Raw genomic sequence first — 18,980 nt, forward strand, 5'->3', positions numbered from 1 at the left:
AACTGCTCCCTGGTCTCCCACACCCCGTTTCCATCAGCTGAGTTGTTTCTCTGTTTTAACCCTTTCAGGAGGAAGGGGTCGCTCAGGACCAGTCTGCAGTGTCTGGCTCTGAACAGCTTTGGGTAAGGCTCGCTGCCAGCAGCACACCACTACTAAGCCAATCAGCTGGGAGCAGTAACTGTGCCGTCCTATCACAGTGTGTTTGTGTGGCTGGCTAAATCTACTGCTAATGGTGAACAAATACAAATCCAAAATGGAGTGTGAACAGCAAAGACAGAAACCCCTTCTCCAAAATTCAACACCTTCAAGCTTGGCTGAAATTAGCAGCCGCCCACATGGGTACACCAAATGTCTTTTGAAGAAATGAAAACTATCTGTTTGACCACAATGACAAGAGACAGAGTGAGGCTTTAAGAACTCTACAGACTCATCATCTCTTGTTTCTTGTTTCCTTTCATTTTCCTGTGACTTTACTGTTGGTACACCTGGATTTACCCACTGAACAACAATAAAGGATATTTCTATCCTATTCTGGTCTAACAACTTAAGCATGGTGTTGGCAGTATCATTCTGTGCAGCATGAAAATATTCACACCGTTTAATTGCATCAGTCTTTCTTCATGTAAACTTTAAGGAGGACATTTTTGTACTTTAATTTGGGTCTCTACTGCTTTGAAAACAACCTGAGTGTTTAAAAAACAGTCAGGTCTTAACTTTTTTTTCAATAAGTTAAAGTTTTTTGGTGTCTGGAAAATAAGACATTTTAAAAACGTCAATTGAGTCACACTTTGCTGTTACCTAGCAACCCCAGCAAAGCCCAGCTTGTCACCTGGCAACCCAAGCAGAGTTCCAGCACATTTGGTCGGTAAAATTTACCACCCAAATATTATTACAAAAAAAAACTTGATTCACACTCAGATAGTCACAGTGAAATCATCTCTCTTTCAATTAAAAAAGAAAAAAGAAGCAAACTTTAAATATGTAAAATCCTACAACAAATGTGCTTGTTAGAGAAAAGACAAAGAGCTAAAACTGGGACTCATGTCATACATAACAGGAAGTGACTGTTAAAACTAAAGAGTTGCAACCTTTCAGGGAGTTGTCAGGGGTGCAGGCGTATCGTTGAGACCAGTGATGTTTCCAGCATTAAAACGTCTCTTTTTAAGGAACACATTATTTAAAATAACTAAAAGATTAATTTTGTCATCGGATTGTATATTTTTATAAGTACTAATACTAGTTTACCAGTTGGAGTAAAGTAAACTAACCTCCATTTTATACTTTTTGCATCATGTTCTTAGTTTCTGACTTCCTCTTTTTCTCATTTAAATCCAACTTTTGTCATTTTCCATCCATATTACTTTTGGATTTTTTTGAGTTTTCTCCTTTTTTCACTTTTCAATCCATCTCTTCATCCTCAGGAGCCTGTCTTCTCCTCAACCTTTTCTCCTACTATATCTCTTGGCCAAAAGTGCCAATATATTGACCATCAGGGTCAGGTAAGGACTAGAGCTGATGGACGGCATGAAGTGGGCTCCTGTCTTTCTATGTTTGCCAGGCAAAAGATTTTCATTTGCAGTGGTGAGACGGATTCACTGCAAAAACACAGGAATTTGTTTCGTTTTTAGTTCAAATGTCTTAGCACACTTGAAATGAGATAAAACTAACTTAAAAGTAACTTTCAGAGCTCGTTTTAAGCCAATAAATCCTTAGTATGGATTAAAAACTGTGCTACTTATTTCAACTGCAACATGGGAAAATGTCTTTAGGGGAAAAATCTACCAGGGGAATTAGAACTTTTGCATTAAGATTAAGCAATTATTGACTTAAAACAAGCTTGTTTCTTGCTAAAAAGTTATTTTTGAGTTAATTCAGTTACTTCAAGTGTACTAAGATGTTTACCCCAGAAAGTAGACCAAAAATACTTGGTAAGTTGTTCTGTTTTTGCAGTGTTCATAACAACAGCATGAATAGCAGTCAGTGTTGTTTCTGGAAGAATAGAGAAGACGGGATAATCATGCGCCTTGCATGCTTGGATTGATCTAATCTTTGTGTTTCTGCTTGAGTTGACGCTGTCACTTCATGAATAATTGGTTGGGATGAAGTAAAAGCTCTGACATGATGTTACAGTGAAGTTATGTGGAACATGATGTAAGACTTTAAGGTTATATCTTATAAGTAGCGGTAAATAGATGATTTTATCCACTCCATGGATTTGATTTATGTGCTGTTTTCATCAGGATGACTGGAAATGAGCCAAAAATGATGAACATATCCTGCATCCAGAGTTTATTTCATCCTGTTCAAGCTAAGGCATTTCTACCTAATGAGCTTCCTTGTTTTAAACCTCATCTTTGTGCAGAAGCCTGGAGAAGAAACCGAGGCCCAGATGACCATCGAAGAGAGGAAACAGATGATTTCAACGCGTGAGGAAGCCTGGAAGACAAAAGGCAAAGGAGCCGCCAATGACTCCACTCAGTACACAGTTGCTGCACGAATGGTCAAGAAAGGTCAGTGTAAAACTCTGCTGCTCTGGAGAGGAAAATAATTTCTAAAAAACTTAATACATCTATGTCTATATAGATGAATTTTTATTGATACAATTTAGGTTTTTTCCTGATTTTATCAGAGTTACTTTGGCAGGAGACATTTAATTTTAGGTTTTAATTTTAGGGGTTTGAGTCTGACTGCTTTAAATGTGTTTAAAACAAAGATGTTGCATACATGGTATGCAAGCATGGCAATAAAGAAACTCTAAAATCAGTTAATTCTGGAGTTAAATGTTTCAGGAGATGCTAAATATCATCTATCCAGGATCTGTTTTTTTATATCAGTGTCAAATAAATTAAAAACTGATTCTGTTTGCTGCCAAACAAAACAAACCAAACATGGGCAAACTTTCTGCAAAATTTCACCACAACACTTATAGAAGGCAAAACATTGCCAATAAAGATAAGAGAAGCAATGGTTGAAAACATTTTGTCATACATCTGTTTAGTTTCAAAAGCATCAAAGCATGAAGTAACAAGATCTGCTAATAAAACATGACTGACTGTCAAAACAAATTGCAATTAACAAATCGCTGTTCTTCACGGTCTTTCAGCTGTTATGTAATCTAATGTTGTGATTTTCTGTGTGTGTGTGTGTGTGTGTGTGTGTGTGTGTGTGTGCGTGCGTGTGTGTGTGTGTGTGTGTGTGTGTGTGTCCACAGGCCTGGCAGCCTCCTCCTCAGTTATCAGTCCCATTCTGTCACCAGTTTCCACCAAACTCAAGAGCAGCACTCCAGCTGTCAACAAACCACAGGAGGGTGAGAAAAGTGTTTAAGTTCTGATTCATCACTAATATTTTATCCACAATGTCCTGAAAATTTAAATATGACTCCTTATTTCTGTCCATTTAGAATGTTAAATCTGATACAAAGCCAACAAGCAGCTGGATGAAAGCAAAATCAACACAGTTTTGCAGAAACACATAAACAAGACAACTGGACTACCTAATGAAATCTTTCAGACTAAGTCTTAAAAACCACAAAACAATCAGAGCTGAGCAAACACTGAAACCAAAAAACAAAGAAACAACAACCAGCAGGAAAATTCAATAAAAATATCTAACACTGGTTTTATATGTACATGTTTAGCTTTATAAGATCTTAGTTGTGAAAAGGCTAAAAAGATACAAATCCACTTCTACCGAGGTTGCTGCTGTGTCAGAATATAATTGTTTTATTTACAGAAATTGAGGCCAGGCCAAACATGGAGTCAGATAAGAAGCTGGACAAGCTGGAGAGCTTTTTGGGACGAATTAATAGCAAAGGTACGCAACTAAACTTAAGCATAATACAGTATTCATGATAGAGAATTTCTTATTTTCACTATCCACTAATAGGTGTGTTTTCTATTACATAAAGTCCCAATATTGTCTGTCTTTCGTAATTTCATCAGTGGCAGGTTTGCAGGAAACCACCATTACAGTGACGGAGAAGGCGGTGAAGGAGGTGATGAAGCTGGACGATGAGATTTTCTCCAAGTTCTACAAACGCGTTGCAGAATTTCCTCGCATGCCCACAAGGATTGAGATCAGCGAAGACTTTGACAGCATCTTTGGTTCTCACGGTCCAACGTATGAAAACACAACAAACTTATTTTCATTCCATTATAGACGACTGTCTTAAAATATGTTTATTAAAAATAACAACCACACTGTAAAAACACAAAATCTTACCCAGTGTTTGTTGGTCTAATTTAGAGTGCAAATATCTTGGTACACAAAACTAACTTACAAGTAGTAAGTTGTAATAATTATTTCTTAATATTATTGAAAAAGTACTGATTCCACTAACAGATTATTTCACCTTTAACAAGACATTTTCACCATTTTATAAGTAAAATAATCTGGAAGTGGAACCAGTACTTTTTCCAACAATATTAAGGAATTATTGACTTAAAACAAGCTCATATATCTTGCTCAAAAGTTACTTCTAAGTTAGCTTTGTCTTAGTTCAAGTGTGCAAAGATATTTTCTCTAGAAACTAAATAAAAACATTGGTAAGATTTTGTGTTGTAATTCTCATTTTGTCTTTTCTATCATGTTCTGTGGCTGTTTTCCCTCCAACGCAGGCTGGCCTCAGCCATGGTGCAGCATAAGCGATCTGTCCGACCATCCAGGAACGTTCAGGCTTCAAGAAATCCTCTTAAAATGCTGGCAGCTAGAGAGGACATTCGACACGAATATACAGAAGAGAGACTGAATGTGGCACAGCTGGAGAGCAAGAGGATGAAGGCTGAGAAGAGTGAGTGTAAGGATTGCAGCACCTTATGGCATATCTGTAAGTTTAGGAAGAAGAAAGAGTTAGAAATGACTCACTGTGTTAGCTATTTGAGGTAAAAAAATAAATAAAAATCCCAGTGGGAAATGGGAGGCATTTTGAAAGATTGCAAAGCTAGGCCTTTTTTTAAAACACCAGAAATTAGTACAAAAACACCTCTGACTCATTTTCAAAGCAGTGTTTACACTTGGGATCTTGTTAAATGTATTACACCACTTTGTAGATTTTAATTTTAATAAAGCACTTTTTTCCCCCTCCCTTTAGTAAATAAAAACTCAGATTACTCCGAGGCGGCTCTCGCAGGTCTTGCCAGCAAAGAAAACTTCAGCAGTGTGAGTCTGCGTAACGTCAACGTCTCAGAACAGACCTCCAACAACAGCGCAGTGCCGTTTAAGAACCTCATGCTGATCCAGGTTAAAGGTAAAAGCTCTGGTTACCTGCAAAACATCTTGTGCTACTGAGGATAACTGACGATTAATAGTTTTCAGACTAAAACTAGTTCCAGTCTATGAACTAACATCCACTGCAGTTTGGCCGCCATCCAGGAGAGGGCGCCCTGGTCATCCTTAAGCGGAGCAGAATTAAAGATGGCGGCCATAACAGAACGGAAAGAGAAATATGAAGTCCGGTGTTGGACGTTAAATGCACTTTATGCGGTTATGTTTTGAAATATAAATCTTACGTTTCACGTTCAGCCGCGCTGCATGACGAAGCGGGCTCAACTTCTTAACTAGAAATTACTGATATGCTACGAAGGCGAGGATGTGACGACAGGGGGAAAAAAAGACATGATTTTGAGGGCTATTGTGAGGTAGTGAACTTCATGTAGCTTAATCATGTGAGAAAACCAAAATTTGATGTTTATTCTGCGTGTATTTAATACTTCTGATGCAAAATAATGTTAAAATTTAATGTGTTTTTTTAATTCAGCATATTATGTAAAACGTTTGCCCTTTATGTTAAAACATGGTCAGCCCTTTCGATAAACAATAAAACGTTTGCATGAATTAATCAGTGGATCGATAAGATCAGTCAACTTTAGATTAACTCATTAAACTATAACTTTCAGCTCTATTTGCTACACTTTAAATCTGTTACATGTACCCAACATTTGAACACCAAGAGATGAAAATTACTGCAGGATTAATTTTGTTAGTGTAAAAATTTATTGATTATGTCGATTGTGTTGTCTGCAGGTCGTCGCCATGTTCAGACCAGATTAGTGGAGCCCAGAGCTTCTTCCCTGAACAGTGGGGACAGTTTCGTGCTTGTCACACCAGAGCACTGCTTTGTCTGGATAGGAGAGTTCTCAAATGTGATTGAGAAAGCTAAAGTGAGTATTGTTGCTCTGTTTGGATGGTCAGAAGTGCTGCTGAAATTCTCATACTTAAAAAAATATATATTAATCAGTGATTGTGCCTCTCATCTTCATCCCATTCTTCACATTGGTATTTTGACTGTGTTCAAACAGTAAACAAATGTGACCCAATCTTTTTACCCCAAAAAATCCTGCCTTTGCTAATTCGACAACGTATCCAATTGTTTTCAAAGCATCTGCAGTCTGAACAGTCACGTTGCATTTTATTCAGCTGTTATGTCATTGATGTGAGACATTCATCATAATTCTGCGCCAAAAAAGGGCAGATGTGGTAAATCTGGACGTAAACAGTGGCTGAAAATTATGGTTATGAAAGGTAATTTCACATCACAATCTCATCATTCTTGGCTCTGACTACACATCCAAGCAGACCTCCCTGCAGAAGTTGCAGTCAATGCTCCACAAAGAGTTGTTGCTATTAGTTTCTTTTTTACTAGCTTCCTTTGTGTTATGATCTTGAGATGATCCTGTTGGTTCTTATTACAGTGTAAACTTTAAGATTGATCAATAAACAGCGGTTTCCATTATTACTTTCGTAAGCAGTGCGCTGCTCTGTGGTGTCAACGTTGTTCTTCTGTGCATGCAGGTCACTTTGGAAACAGTTCACACAGAAATCTGATTGCAGTCCAGTTTAATTACTAATACGAATGGCCATAGGGAAAAAACATCATAAACGTAGATCCACTTTATTCGTTCCCTCTTATGAACACTTTCATTTGTGTTTTTCCTTTTTTCGTGGTGATCAACAGCATTTTTACCACATGATGCTTAGCTACAGTCTCCCAAGTCTTTTCTTATTTATCTGGTTTGTTTTTAAGTTCAGAAAGACTTTCTCACATCACCTTCTAACGTTTTTTTGGGGGGGGTTGTTTCCGTCTGTGCGTAGGCAATGGACTTAGCCACATTCATCCAGACTCATAAGGACATGGGCTGCAGGGCGAGTCAGGTTAAAACCATCAATGAAGGTGTTAACGCACAGGGTTCTGATGCGCAGCAGTTCTGGACAGTCCTGGGTGGACAGATGTCTTATAAATGTAAGACTTCAGGCAGAAGCATTAATAGCAAATGTTTATTTTTGAATCACTTGATTACTCATTTGTATTTTGTTTTTATGTCTAATTGTCCCATAGCGGCAGGTCCACCAGAGGAGGATGAGCGCTTTGAGAGTGGCATTGTGGAAACCAACTGCATCTTCAGACTGGTAGACGACAAACTGGTTCCCGATGATGAGGAGTGGGGGAAGATTCCTCACACCTGCCTGCTCGCACCCAAGGAGGTGAACTGATGATTTAACATTTCTCTTGTCTTATAACAAGACAAATATAAATTTTATTGGTTTATGACTGTGTGTGAAAAACTAAAGGTAAATTTATGTTGTTTTAGTCTGCGGAGTTGTCTCTAAGAAAGGTACAAGGGCAAGGTGCCATTTTAAAAAGCGTAGAAGTGAATTGTGATAAAATCCAGGTCTGGATAAGAATGGGGAAAAAAACACAAAACGTTGGAAAATTTTAAAAATATATATCTAAAACTAATAGCTTTAACATGCATTTTTACATTCTTCAGATATAAAAGTTGGTAACATCGGATCACAGATGTGAATTCTAGGTCAATTCTTCTTGCATCTCTTTTAGAACAAAATTCAAACTGGTAGCTAAATATAAAAACATTTACAAGGATTTCTAAGCCTGTTGTGTCCTAACTACATATCATAAATGAATTATAGTTTAAATAATTTATATCTTTCTTTTTTATGAGACCTTTCTGGGTTTTAGTAAATTGTTGGATTGAACATTCTGTGTGAAAAATGTTTTTAAAGGATCTTTTAATTAGCTTTTTATTTTCTTCAGATTTAATTACATAAAGTAAGTATGTAGTAGACTGTAAACAGCAGACGATCATGTGAATGTGAATATTTGGTTTCAGGTTGCATTGCTTTTATTAAACCACACGGCAGAGAGTTAGTTTACTGGATCGCTTTGTGTTCGCTCTGTGCACTGCAGGTGTTGGTGTTTGACTTTGGCAGCGAGGTGTATGTGTGGCACGGAAAAGAAGTGACCCTAGCACAAAGGAAGGTGGCCTTTCAGCTCGCCAAGCACCTGTGGAACGGGACGTTTGACTACACCTGCTGCGACATCAACCCCCTCGATCCCGGAGGCTGCAACACGCTCATCCCCAGGTTAGTGGTTGTTAATTAGGGCTGCAACACATCTAACATGCAGATAAACTTGGAACTTTGTGTGCTGCTTTTGCTTTTTTCATAAACTTCATTATAAAACTAATACTGCAAATTAGGGCTGCAACTAATTGATTATTCTGACGATTAATTGTATAACAAAAATTGGCACTCTACAGATTTTTAACTTAAGCTTTTTTTTATACAATTGAAAAATACGATAAACGATACAAGTAAACAGATAATTCAATGTATTTTTTGAAAAGAAAATAAACATTTATTTTCTAAAATGCAACAACATATCATTCCTTTAGTGAATTTGAACCAGGTGAAGCTAAAATTAAGGCACCTAAGGAGTTTTGGGTAAAACATATTTACAGACAAAGTTGTTTTTATCTCAAATACAAAATGTATATATAGTTTGTACAATTTTAGCTTAATTGCTTGTGTTGTTTTTTCAGGAAATTGCCTTTCTTAAGTCTGAATACCCCAGTTAACAATTAATCAATTACTAAACTACCGTAGTTGACAATTATTTAAGTAATCAATTCATCCTGATTAGTGCAATTATTTGTTTCAGCCCTACTAAAAATTAAAGCAAAACCTAAATATGATCCCTGCACCATTTCTATAAGATGACCAACACCCTGAAACTGACCTGCAGGTTTAACAGACCTGCAGGTTCCACTCAGGCTTGAACGTCTTTCACAGCTGCTTATTTCTGTAGTTTGTTGCCGTTTTCTGTCTCAGTGTGTGATTGAAGTTTTTCATGTCTGCTGTGTCTTTGGTCCACAGGAAGGGCCAGGGTCGTCCTGACTGGGCCATATTTGGCAGACTCACTGAGCACAATGAAACCATCTTGTTCAAAGAAAAGTTCACGGACTGGACAGAAGTGAAGTCGCCAACGCTGAAAGAAGGAGTTGAGTTTGTAACTGAGCAGAAGGTTCGTTTTTCGTCTTACTTTGACTCATTTACGTTTTTATCCGTTGTCTTAACTGTGGCGTTTACTCTAAGCAGATGTTGCCAAAAACAGTCAGACAAGAATTAAAGATTTAATCTTTATTACAAAAAGAATAATTTTCCCCTCCGTCCATCTATAAAACAAGTAATACTATATTTGAAGAGATGTGCATAAGACGGACATAACACTGTCATAAACATGACATAACATTAGTCATGAAGGAGTTTTCATGAATGTTTATGACTGTTGTCATGAAGTGTCATTTGGTAAATAATGGCACTTTTAATGCAAGGTGAAATTAAAACCTGTATTAAAGTTCATTGAAAGTGAACCAAAAATATTCTTGAAAAACGTTTATGGACACCCTTCAAATAAAGTGTTCCTAAAAAACTTTATTGCGGCAAATGATATAAGATTGCCAAAGTTATTAAGAGTCAATGTGGAAGGGCTCAAAAGTTGTAGATTGCTGACCTCTGACCTAGACACTTTAGAAAACACCAGTTTTCTTCTTGGTAAAGTCTCTGAATTGTTATGTTATTTCTCCTTGTTTTCTTCCTCTCAGGAGGCTCCAGGACGCGAGTGTCGACCTTACGACACTTCCCTGATGCTGCCTCTCCTCCAGACACCCATCAGCACCATCTTGGACGGGGTGAACGTGGGCCGGGGCTACGGCCCGGTGGAGTCGGAGGACCTCATGAGGCTGCAGGAGATCAGCACTGCCTCTGTGGACGTTTGGCACATCCTGGAGTTCGATTACAGTCGCCTGCCGCGGCAGAGCATCGGCCAGTTCCATGAGGGGGACGCCTATGTGGTCAAGTGGAAATTCATGGTTAGCACCTCAGGTCAGTGTCTGCAGTTAAAGCAACACTGTGAATTACTCTTAAAGGTGTAGTATGTAACTTTTGTAATATTTGTTAAAACTTTCACCATGTTCTGACAGTTCTCTATGAGATAGATCATCTGTGGAAAATATCAAGCTCCTCTATTTAACAGTGCTACTATTGCCACCTAAAGAAATGTACAGTTTCTAGTCAAAAACAACCAATCAGAACCAGGAGGAGGGTCTTGGTGCTGTCAGTCAATCTTGTGTACATTCTGATAAATGTGCTGGTGGCAGAGAAACACAGAAAAAAGCATTTGTTTGCCCTGAAATTTCATAGCAGGCTCTGTGTGGGGGATCAGAGAGCAAAGGGGGTTTGTGCGCAGTGTGTACACGAGTATGATTGACAGCATTAAGATCCTCCTCCTGGCTCTGATTGGTTGTTCCTGCATTGCAAAATCACAAGATGTTACCAAGTATTTTTGGTCGAGTTGCTTGTGCAAATATGTTAGTACACATGAAATAAAGTTAACTTGTCTGATGTAGGAGCTTGTTTTAATCAAAAAATCTTTAATACAATTATTTCACTTAAAACAAAACATGATTAAGTAATAAAATAGTAAAAGAACTAGTACTTATTTATCGATATTTAGACTTAAAACAAGCTCTCGTATCTTGCTAAAAGTAAGTTAGTTTTGTCTTACTTCAAGTGTACTAAGATATTTCTATTAGATATTGAACAAAAAAACATATATATATATATATTTTTTAAATAAACGTCACTTTTTGTAGCTTTAAATCAGTGAGTATTGTGGACATTTTTTCAAATGTGTCCCAGTGGGTCGAAGGCAGAACCCTGAAGCAAGGAGCAGCGGGCCGGGGAAGGAGAAATGCTGCTATTTCTTCTGGCAGGGCAGGAACTCGACCGTCAGCGAGAAGGGAACATCGGCGCTGATGACAGTGGAGCTGGGCGAGGAGAGAGGAGCTCAGGTAGAGCCGTAGGGTCGACGTGTTTGATCCAAATCAAATGTGACTTTAACTCCTGTGTATTTCAGGTCCAGGTACAGCAGGGAAAGGAGCCGCCATGTTTCCTGCAGTGCTTTAATGGAGGGATGATCATCCATGCTGGCAAGAGGGAGGAGGAGGAGGAGAACACTCAGAGTAAGGTTTTGTTTGGCGTCTGTATATTTTATTCATACTGAGCCCCTTAGGGGGCAGCGGGGGAATTTATTATGAAGTATCACTACTCTTACTTGGGTAAAGAAATTTCTGAATATTCCGCCCACTGTGAGTAACTTCACTGAATAAAGAACAAACATATTTTAACCAACGATTCCCCAAACACAGACACACACCTGCAGGTTTTGTTAAAGTTTAACATTTTTAATATTGAAGGAAACTTATTTGAAAATGTTTCTTTTGTCTGATTTTATTATTAATATGAACTATTTTCATGTTGGTTTTAATATCCCAACATTTCCACATAACTGAATACGTTGATAAATCTAATGATAAATTTTAATTTTAAATGATTGGTGTTTTGATAATTTACTTATTACTCCAGTAACCTTTTTACCAAATATCTTTGACTCTTACCTGAGTAATATCATCTTCTCACTTTGACTTGAGTAATAATATGTTGATGTTTCATGGTTTTCTACTCATTCTGAGTAACTTCACTGAATAAAGAACAAACATATTTAACCAAAAATTCCCCAGACACAAAACTTTTTGTTAAAGCTTCATAAGTTTTAAATTAAATATTTGGAAAATGTTTCTTTTTGCCTAATTGTATTTTGTAATTATGTTATTTATATTAATTATCTTCATTTCGATCTTTAAAATACCAACATTTCCACATAACTTTATAATTTGGTACATTTGTTGATGCAAGTATTAAACACTAAATGATTGATGTTTTGATCAGTTACTCTGTATTTTATTAAATACTCTTTACGTTTACTTGAGTAAAAATATGTTGAAGTAGAGCTATTCTTATTTCAGTAGAATTTTTGAGAACTCCACTGACCTCTGATTATGTCTAATTTCTATCCAGGTGAGTGGCGTCTGTACTGTGTGCGTGGTGAGGTGCCGGTGGAGGGCCACCTGCTGGAGGTGGTGTGTCACTGCAGCAGTCTGCGCTCCAGAGCCTCCATGATCCTGCTCAACATTAATAAAGCCCTCATCTACCTGTGGCATGGATGCAAGTCTCAGCTGCACACTCGCAGCGTTGGAAACACAGCTGCGCTTAAAATCAAGGAACAGTAAGGAGAACTTTTTTTTTTATGCCTTTTGAATAATTTTGGAGAGTTCACTCAGTAAAAATCCACAACCTGTTTAAATCCAGTTCATATTTTTCTGTTTGTCAGGTGTCCTCTGGAAGCAGGCCTTCACAGCAGCTGCAAAGTGACCATCCATGAGTGCGACGAAGGAGCGGAGCCTCCGGGGTTCTGGGAGGCGCTGGGGAGGAAAGACAGGAAGGCTTATGACTGCATGCTCCAAGGTAAGCAGGAGTTTAATGTTTTAGATAAATTAAATATTGACAGTTTATGCAATTTGAATGCTGATGTAACTCATGCAGGTAAAAAAGATTATGTTTTCTTTTTAAAAAATGTATCTAAAATCTTTTTTGTCACCAGATCCGGGTAAATTCAACTTCACTCCACGGCTCTTCCAGCTGAGCAGCACATCTGGAGACTTCATAGCATCCGAGTTCTTCCATCCGTCCAGAGCTCCAGACCTGGTCAGCTCGCTGCCGTTTCTGCAGGAAGACCTGTACAACGCTCCACAACCTGGTGAGACCAGGACACAGCCTGCAGGAATCCTTTATTTTACTTCATCTGAATATTAGAATATCATATCAGAATTGTTTTAAGTTCTGAAACCTTTTGGGTTATTTTTTCCTCATTTAAGCATTTTTACAAGTAGCTTTTGTGATTCAAGCCATTTCATTTCTCTTTTTGATGAGTTGAGAAGCAGTGAAATTGTTTAATTTTCAGAAATGTTATAGATCCTCACCTTCTGTCATTACTATTTTTGTCTTTCCTGCACAGCTCTGTTTCTGGTGGATAACTTCCACGAAGTCTACCTGTGGCAGGGCTGGTGGCCTCAGGACAGCGAGAGCACCGGCTCAGCCCGCATCCGCTGGGACTCAGACAGGAAGTGTGCGATGGAAACTGTTCTGCAGTACTGCAAAGGTGAGCAGAAAGGAACGTTCGCCCACGACTGCATGCAGTTTTCTTTGCAGGTCGATTATGCTGCGATGTTTTCCCTCTGTAATTTGATCTGTTTCGGTCTCGGTAGATCATTTGATTTTGCAAAGTAATTTTTTTTCTTCTGTTAACTTTATGGCGGTTGTTCTGATGTTTCTTCCTGCAGAAAAGAATGAGAAGAAGCCTCAGAAGTCGTATTTGATCCATGCAGGTCTGGAGCCGCTCACTTTCACTAACATGTTCCCCAGCTGGGAGCACAGGGAGGACGTGGCTGAAATCACAGAGAGAGTAAGACTAAAAAAAAACATGCTGTATCTTTTTTATGAGCAGACGCTTTACGGTGTCGTGTTAAAGTGTTCATGCCCCTTTAACTTTATTCTTTTTACATAAAAACGCTTAAAGGCGACCTATTATGCTTCATTGAACAGGTTAGGATAGATCTGTTGAAACCCAAATGGAACCATAAAAGTATTCAGAAGGTGAATTTTGTATCTGTAACAGATTGGTGAGCATTTTATTTGAAAATATCAAAGTAACTGTGGATTAAATTGGTTTTTTTCCCCACATCTTATTGACTGTTTCTCTGACTTATTTCCCGTTGTTGCTTACAGGAGGCGGAGGTGTGCAACCAGATCATCCTGGTGGAGGACGTGTTGGCCCGACTCTGTCAGAACATTTATCCTCTGGCTCAGCTGCAGGCCCGGCCGCTGCCAGAGGGAGTCGACCCGCTCCGCCTGGAGATCTACCTCTCTGACACGGACTTTGAGGTCGGTTGACACACAAAAATATCACATTTACCTCCAGGTTTATTTAATAAGACGTGAGTTAAACACTGGAACGGAACTGAATCATTCTGTAGCCAATCCAGTATGAATTTATCAATGAAGTTGATAAAGACAAAAGTATCTAAATAAAGTAAAGCAACTTTAACTGAAATAGCTTGAATGTTTTTGTTCTTATAAAAACTACTAAATTATCATATATTTTAACAAGAAATGTTTGAAAGTCAACATGGACGCCCATGTGATTCATCTGACTTCATCTAACTTTCACTTCACAGACTAATTTGTAGGTGGATTCAGGTAAGAGCAGCTCATGTGATTCTTCAGACTGGGGACTTTTATCTTTCTGCATGTCTGCACTCTGTTCCTTTTCACAGTAGATTTATAAAATCAATCCTGCCTCTTCAGTGCATTTCTACATGAGGACAAAAACGTCTCGCTCTGCAGAAAGCTTGCAGACATTTAGAATTATGGCTTTTTGTTTTTTAGACAAGGTTTTTAAACTAGTTGTGGTTTAGATTGCAGATAAAGCATTGCCAATTCTTTTTTTTTACAAACAAATTTAATGTATGACAAGTCACAAACTGGAGACTTGCATAATAATCTGGATTTAGTCTAGGTTTTACTGAATGCAAACCAAATAAATATGAAAACTTATGAAAACGCGACATTATAGTTCATTTTTCCCTCCTTTTATGACTGAGTTTTCTGAATTCATAAATCTGATGTTAAATTATTTGTTCAGCTGTAGTTTGTCTATCCAACACTCCTGCATCACTCTTGTTATTCTCGTCAAACACACAATAACAACACTTTCCACCTGATGTTCTTCTCTGTGAGTAAAAATACACCTTAATGACTCACCACTTGCTGCACAGTTTGACTCTCTTTCTGTTTGTGGAGCACAAAACAAAGGCACTAAAACCATCAGAATGAATGCATGCCATATCCTGTCAGAGTGATGTCCGTCTGCATAGTGTGTCAGCATTCAAACTCTTCAGTTTCTTCCCAACAAACAAAACAAATGGAACGCAGAAATGTAATGTTCGTATTTAAATCACAACTTTCAGACACCTTCTGTCAGTTGTGGATCATTATTTCAGATTTGGCATTAATTTTGTCCTCAGTTGTTTTGGTTGGTTGTTGTGTTTTAAAGGATTTTGTTTAAAAGTGGGTAGAAAAGTGCAAGACCTTTATGAAACATTTATTTTATTAATGTAACTATGGAGTTGTAAATAAAATCTTCCGTCTACTCCTTTTTAATTGTCACATAAGTTGATGAAGACGGTTATTTGCTTTGATCAGTACTGCAAAAACACTAAATCTTACCAAGTATTTTGTCTAGATTCTAGTTCAGGTATCTTAGTACACTTGAAATAAGACTAACCTAACTTATAGGTATATTTTCATCAAGTTATAGGAGCTTGTTTTTATGTCAATAATTCCTTAATATTAATTTTAAAAAGTACTAGGTCCACTGGTAGATTATTTCACTGAAGCAAGACATTTCCCCCATGTTACAAGTGAAAATCTGTTAAAATCTTATCTTATCTTGTTAAAAAGTTACTTGTAAGTTGTTGTTCTTTTTTGTCTTATTTCCAATGTACTGAGATATTTACAGTAGGAACTAGACAAAAATACGTGGTAAGATTTTGTTTTTACAGTGTGTATATAGTTTACATGATAAAGAAAATTGAAAAATTACTCTTTAAAGTAGAGCAAAAAGTAATACTTCAATGGTAACTGATAGTCCAGATATTTTGACCTGAACAATTAAAAGTAAAAGTAAAAAATCAGAGCTTTGTTAAAAAGGGCTGCATTCCATGTCTGCATCTGTGCATGTGGTTCTTTGGTAGAATGTGTGCAAAACCAGAACTCTAAATGGAATGCAGCCTTTGTTAACAGACCAACATTTCTGCAGTCTGAAATTCTCACCTATCAGGTTAGTGAGACACAAACCATCCCAAGTGCAAATAAACAGTTTATTCTTGCAACTTTTCTGTTTCATTTCTCTGGCTTTTTACACACGCTCTTACTGTGTATTTGTTTGTTTCTTTGGGACAAATGTAAAGTCATTTGTTCAACTTTTATTGTTTTAAAAATGGCTATGAATTGAATTTATTTGACATTGAGTTGCGAAGTCATGGGGCAGTCTAGGTGAAACTGAACTGAACTCAAAAATTGAAGCATCAAACCAATCAGTGATGAGAACTGAAAAGGGTAATTACTAATGTAAACAGGTGGTGAAGCGAGGATCAGTTTCACCACCAGGGGGCGACAAAGAACATCTGCAACCCTGGGAATGGAACGAGAAAACCCGGAGAAAATGATGTCAAAACAGAAAATTAAGATAAAGCACTAAGACTCATGTAGTTACATAATGAAATCTACATGTTTCATAGGGAAATGAAACACTACATTTCCCTCATTTTTTTTAAGCAAACAGAGCACAATTCAGTTTACTGTGGAGGGCCACAATGAGTTTTAATGAATACATTAAAGAGGGACTTTAAAGTGCCATGAATTGTTTAAATTAATAATGATTAATTAAAAAAAAAAAGTATTTAGAAAAATATGTGCTTTAGTTATGAGAAAATGACAAATAAATAAATTTTTTGTTCCCTTTTGATTATGAATTTATTTTATCTGTCAACCATCAAAGTCGAAACGAACACTGCTGTAGCTGACAGGATTGGTCTGAACTAGACTTATTAGGAAGTTTAACCAATCAGATGCTCACGTTTGGTGAGAAATTCCTTATTGATATACTCCTGCAGTGTCATAACATACTATCACAACATGGTTATGGTTTTAACAAATGTATAAAAATATGTTATTAAAGTTGCATTAATACAGCAGCATTAATGTCATTCTGGGTTTATTCAGTCATTGCTGCAGGATATCCATATTGATCCACTTACAGCAGAATTGAAAGTTGTCTTGAAGCTCCTGTTTTCTGTCTCCATCTGCAGAAAGGCTTGGAAATGAAGAGAGAGGACTACGAACGTTTACCAGGGTGGAAGCAAGTGAACCTAAAGAAGGCCAAAGGACTGTTTTAAGCACTTTTATTATTTTATTTTTTTACTGAAGATGGCAAGAAGAAGTGGCAGAGTGGAAGTCTGAGACAGGAATACCAGAAGACATCATTTTCGAAAATCCTACATGGAAAGATTAAACCGAAGACGAGTGTTTTTCTCCTCAGCTGTGTCAGTATTAAACAGAATTAAATCTGTGTGGTTTATGAGCAGGTTAGAAAAATCCTCACTGTGATTCATTTGTGGTCTTTAAGCTCTCTTCCCATCACTGAAGTCGCCACTTGAGGAAGGAAAAACTTTAGACGCTTGTTGTCGGAGTGCCATGCTGTGGCTGGGTGTACGCGATGCGACTGTATATAATGTTTGTGTGACTAAAGTTTCTTGCTGTAAATGTGAGTGTAAGCGACTTTGTACCCTTGTAAAGATGAACATCGGATGTTACAGAGAAAAACAGACGCTGCCATGCCTCATAGATGACTCCAGATCCACTTTGCTGCTGTGGCTGAACTGAATGCCAGAGAGGCAAGTTTAAACGTAAAGAGGGAAAACACAGTGCCTTGCTTTTTGTGTACAGTTTCTATACAGAAATTCTAGTCTGCATTTTTAAAGACTTTCTTTGTGATATAAGACACAGTGGATTAAATTAAAAATAATGCCCAAACCGAATGAGAAGTCATTGTTTATTTCAAAGTGCTGCATGAACACAGAATTTAACTGTTTGAAATTATCATATTACAGCTACACACTTTAAAGTTTTTACATGACAGTTAAGATCAACTCCTTGAGTACTAACTGATCTAAACATCAATTATTTAATATGTAAAAATTACATCATACCAAAATATGAAGCTATGTGAAAATGTTGGTATTTAAAATATCAAAATGTGAAATTTATGAAACTTAACAAAAACTGCAGGTGTGTCTGGTGAATATTTGGTTCAAACAAGCTTGTTTTTCATTCAGTGGCGTCACAGTGTTCAGAGTATCTAGAAAGTTTACTCGGGGAAGTGTAGCGATAATAAGGTCAAATAAAAGCATAGGCTTAACTTCCTGAAGGACAGGGTGGACAAGTCCCCACCAGGGCCGTGCAGAGATCTTTGGAGGGACAGGGGCTCAAAATTAAAAAGAGGCACATTCAGCTGAGAAAAAATATAGTATATTTAGGATTTAATTAGGAAGTTTACTTCGTGAAAGTTTAAAGAATCATCTTGACAGTTTGATTTTTGTTATACCATGTCTACAATATGGTGTAATCTTTGTGTTTGTTGTATTCTCTGCTGGGTTTGTTCACAAAAAAACCTCACAGCAAATAACAACCAATAATCAGTGATTGATTTTAAACTCGGCAAATTAACCTGGGCTCCCTATCATAGACTTCACTAAATCTATATTTAAACACGGTTAGTGATGCTCAGGTTCTTAGTAGGAGGGGGCCGAGGGGCTAAATCATGATTCTGTCTAGGGCCCCATATTATCTGGCGATCTCTGGTCTATCTTTAAGATTTCAGTTTGGTGTAAAAAAGGCTTTATTAAAAAAGAAACCAAAATATCACACCGGCATTCTATTCTTTGTGAAAATTACTTTTACAAACTGGTTTACGATTTTACATTGTAGAAATAAATATCAGCAAAATTTTTCATTTTGGTCAATTAGTACTAAATTTTAGGGTAATTAACTGCTGGCAATATTACAGTAATTTTCTATGAATTTTACAATTAGATTTTTACAACATTTTTCTGTGTTTTCTACATTTCATGACTGTCAAAATCACTTGGAATATATGTTTATTGAGT

General features: G+C 37.3%; 1 protein-coding gene across 12 annotated transcripts in view; it reads left to right on the forward strand.

Moving 5' to 3' along the window:
* The window catches only part of svilb (supervillin b), a 56,265-nt gene extending 38,413 nt beyond the window's left edge, over window positions 1-17,852 (forward strand). For 5 of the 12 annotated variants that reach the window (XM_044134526.1, XM_044134527.1, XM_044134517.1 and 2 more), the window contains 23 exons: window positions 69-122; window positions 1,422-1,499; window positions 2,363-2,510; window positions 3,212-3,307; window positions 3,733-3,813; window positions 3,942-4,119; window positions 4,617-4,795; window positions 5,090-5,245; window positions 6,022-6,158; window positions 7,090-7,237; window positions 7,334-7,479; window positions 8,204-8,379; window positions 9,172-9,319; window positions 9,900-10,179; window positions 10,996-11,147; window positions 11,213-11,318; window positions 12,214-12,421; window positions 12,527-12,660; window positions 12,797-12,952; window positions 13,211-13,354; window positions 13,536-13,657; window positions 13,981-14,136; window positions 17,124-17,852. In XM_044134526.1, the coding sequence (XP_043990461.1) occupies window positions 69-122; window positions 1,422-1,499; window positions 2,363-2,510; window positions 3,212-3,307; window positions 3,733-3,813; window positions 3,942-4,119; window positions 4,617-4,795; window positions 5,090-5,245; window positions 6,022-6,158; window positions 7,090-7,237; window positions 7,334-7,479; window positions 8,204-8,379; window positions 9,172-9,319; window positions 9,900-10,179; window positions 10,996-11,147; window positions 11,213-11,318; window positions 12,214-12,421; window positions 12,527-12,660; window positions 12,797-12,952; window positions 13,211-13,354; window positions 13,536-13,657; window positions 13,981-14,136; window positions 17,124-17,210 (3,270 nt within the window). In that variant the 3' untranslated portion in view covers window positions 17,211-17,852. Of the gene's footprint in view, window positions 1-68; window positions 123-1,421; window positions 1,500-2,362; window positions 2,511-3,211; window positions 3,308-3,732; window positions 3,814-3,941; window positions 4,120-4,616; window positions 4,796-5,089; window positions 5,246-6,021; window positions 6,159-7,089; window positions 7,238-7,333; window positions 7,480-8,203; window positions 8,380-9,171; window positions 9,320-9,899; window positions 10,180-10,995; window positions 11,148-11,212; window positions 11,319-12,213; window positions 12,422-12,526; window positions 12,661-12,796; window positions 12,953-13,210; window positions 13,355-13,535; window positions 13,658-13,980; window positions 14,137-14,429; window positions 14,452-17,123 lie in introns of all 12 variants that reach the window. The other 7 variants (XM_044134521.1, XM_044134524.1, XM_044134522.1 and 4 more) reach the window with 5 other exon arrangements.
* The last annotated feature ends 1,128 nt before the right edge of the window (window positions 17,853-18,980 follow it).

This window comes from Gambusia affinis, linkage group LG12, assembly GCF_019740435.1.
Source record: "Gambusia affinis linkage group LG12, SWU_Gaff_1.0, whole genome shotgun sequence".
Classification (NCBI taxonomy): domain Eukaryota; kingdom Metazoa; phylum Chordata; class Actinopteri; order Cyprinodontiformes; family Poeciliidae; genus Gambusia; species Gambusia affinis.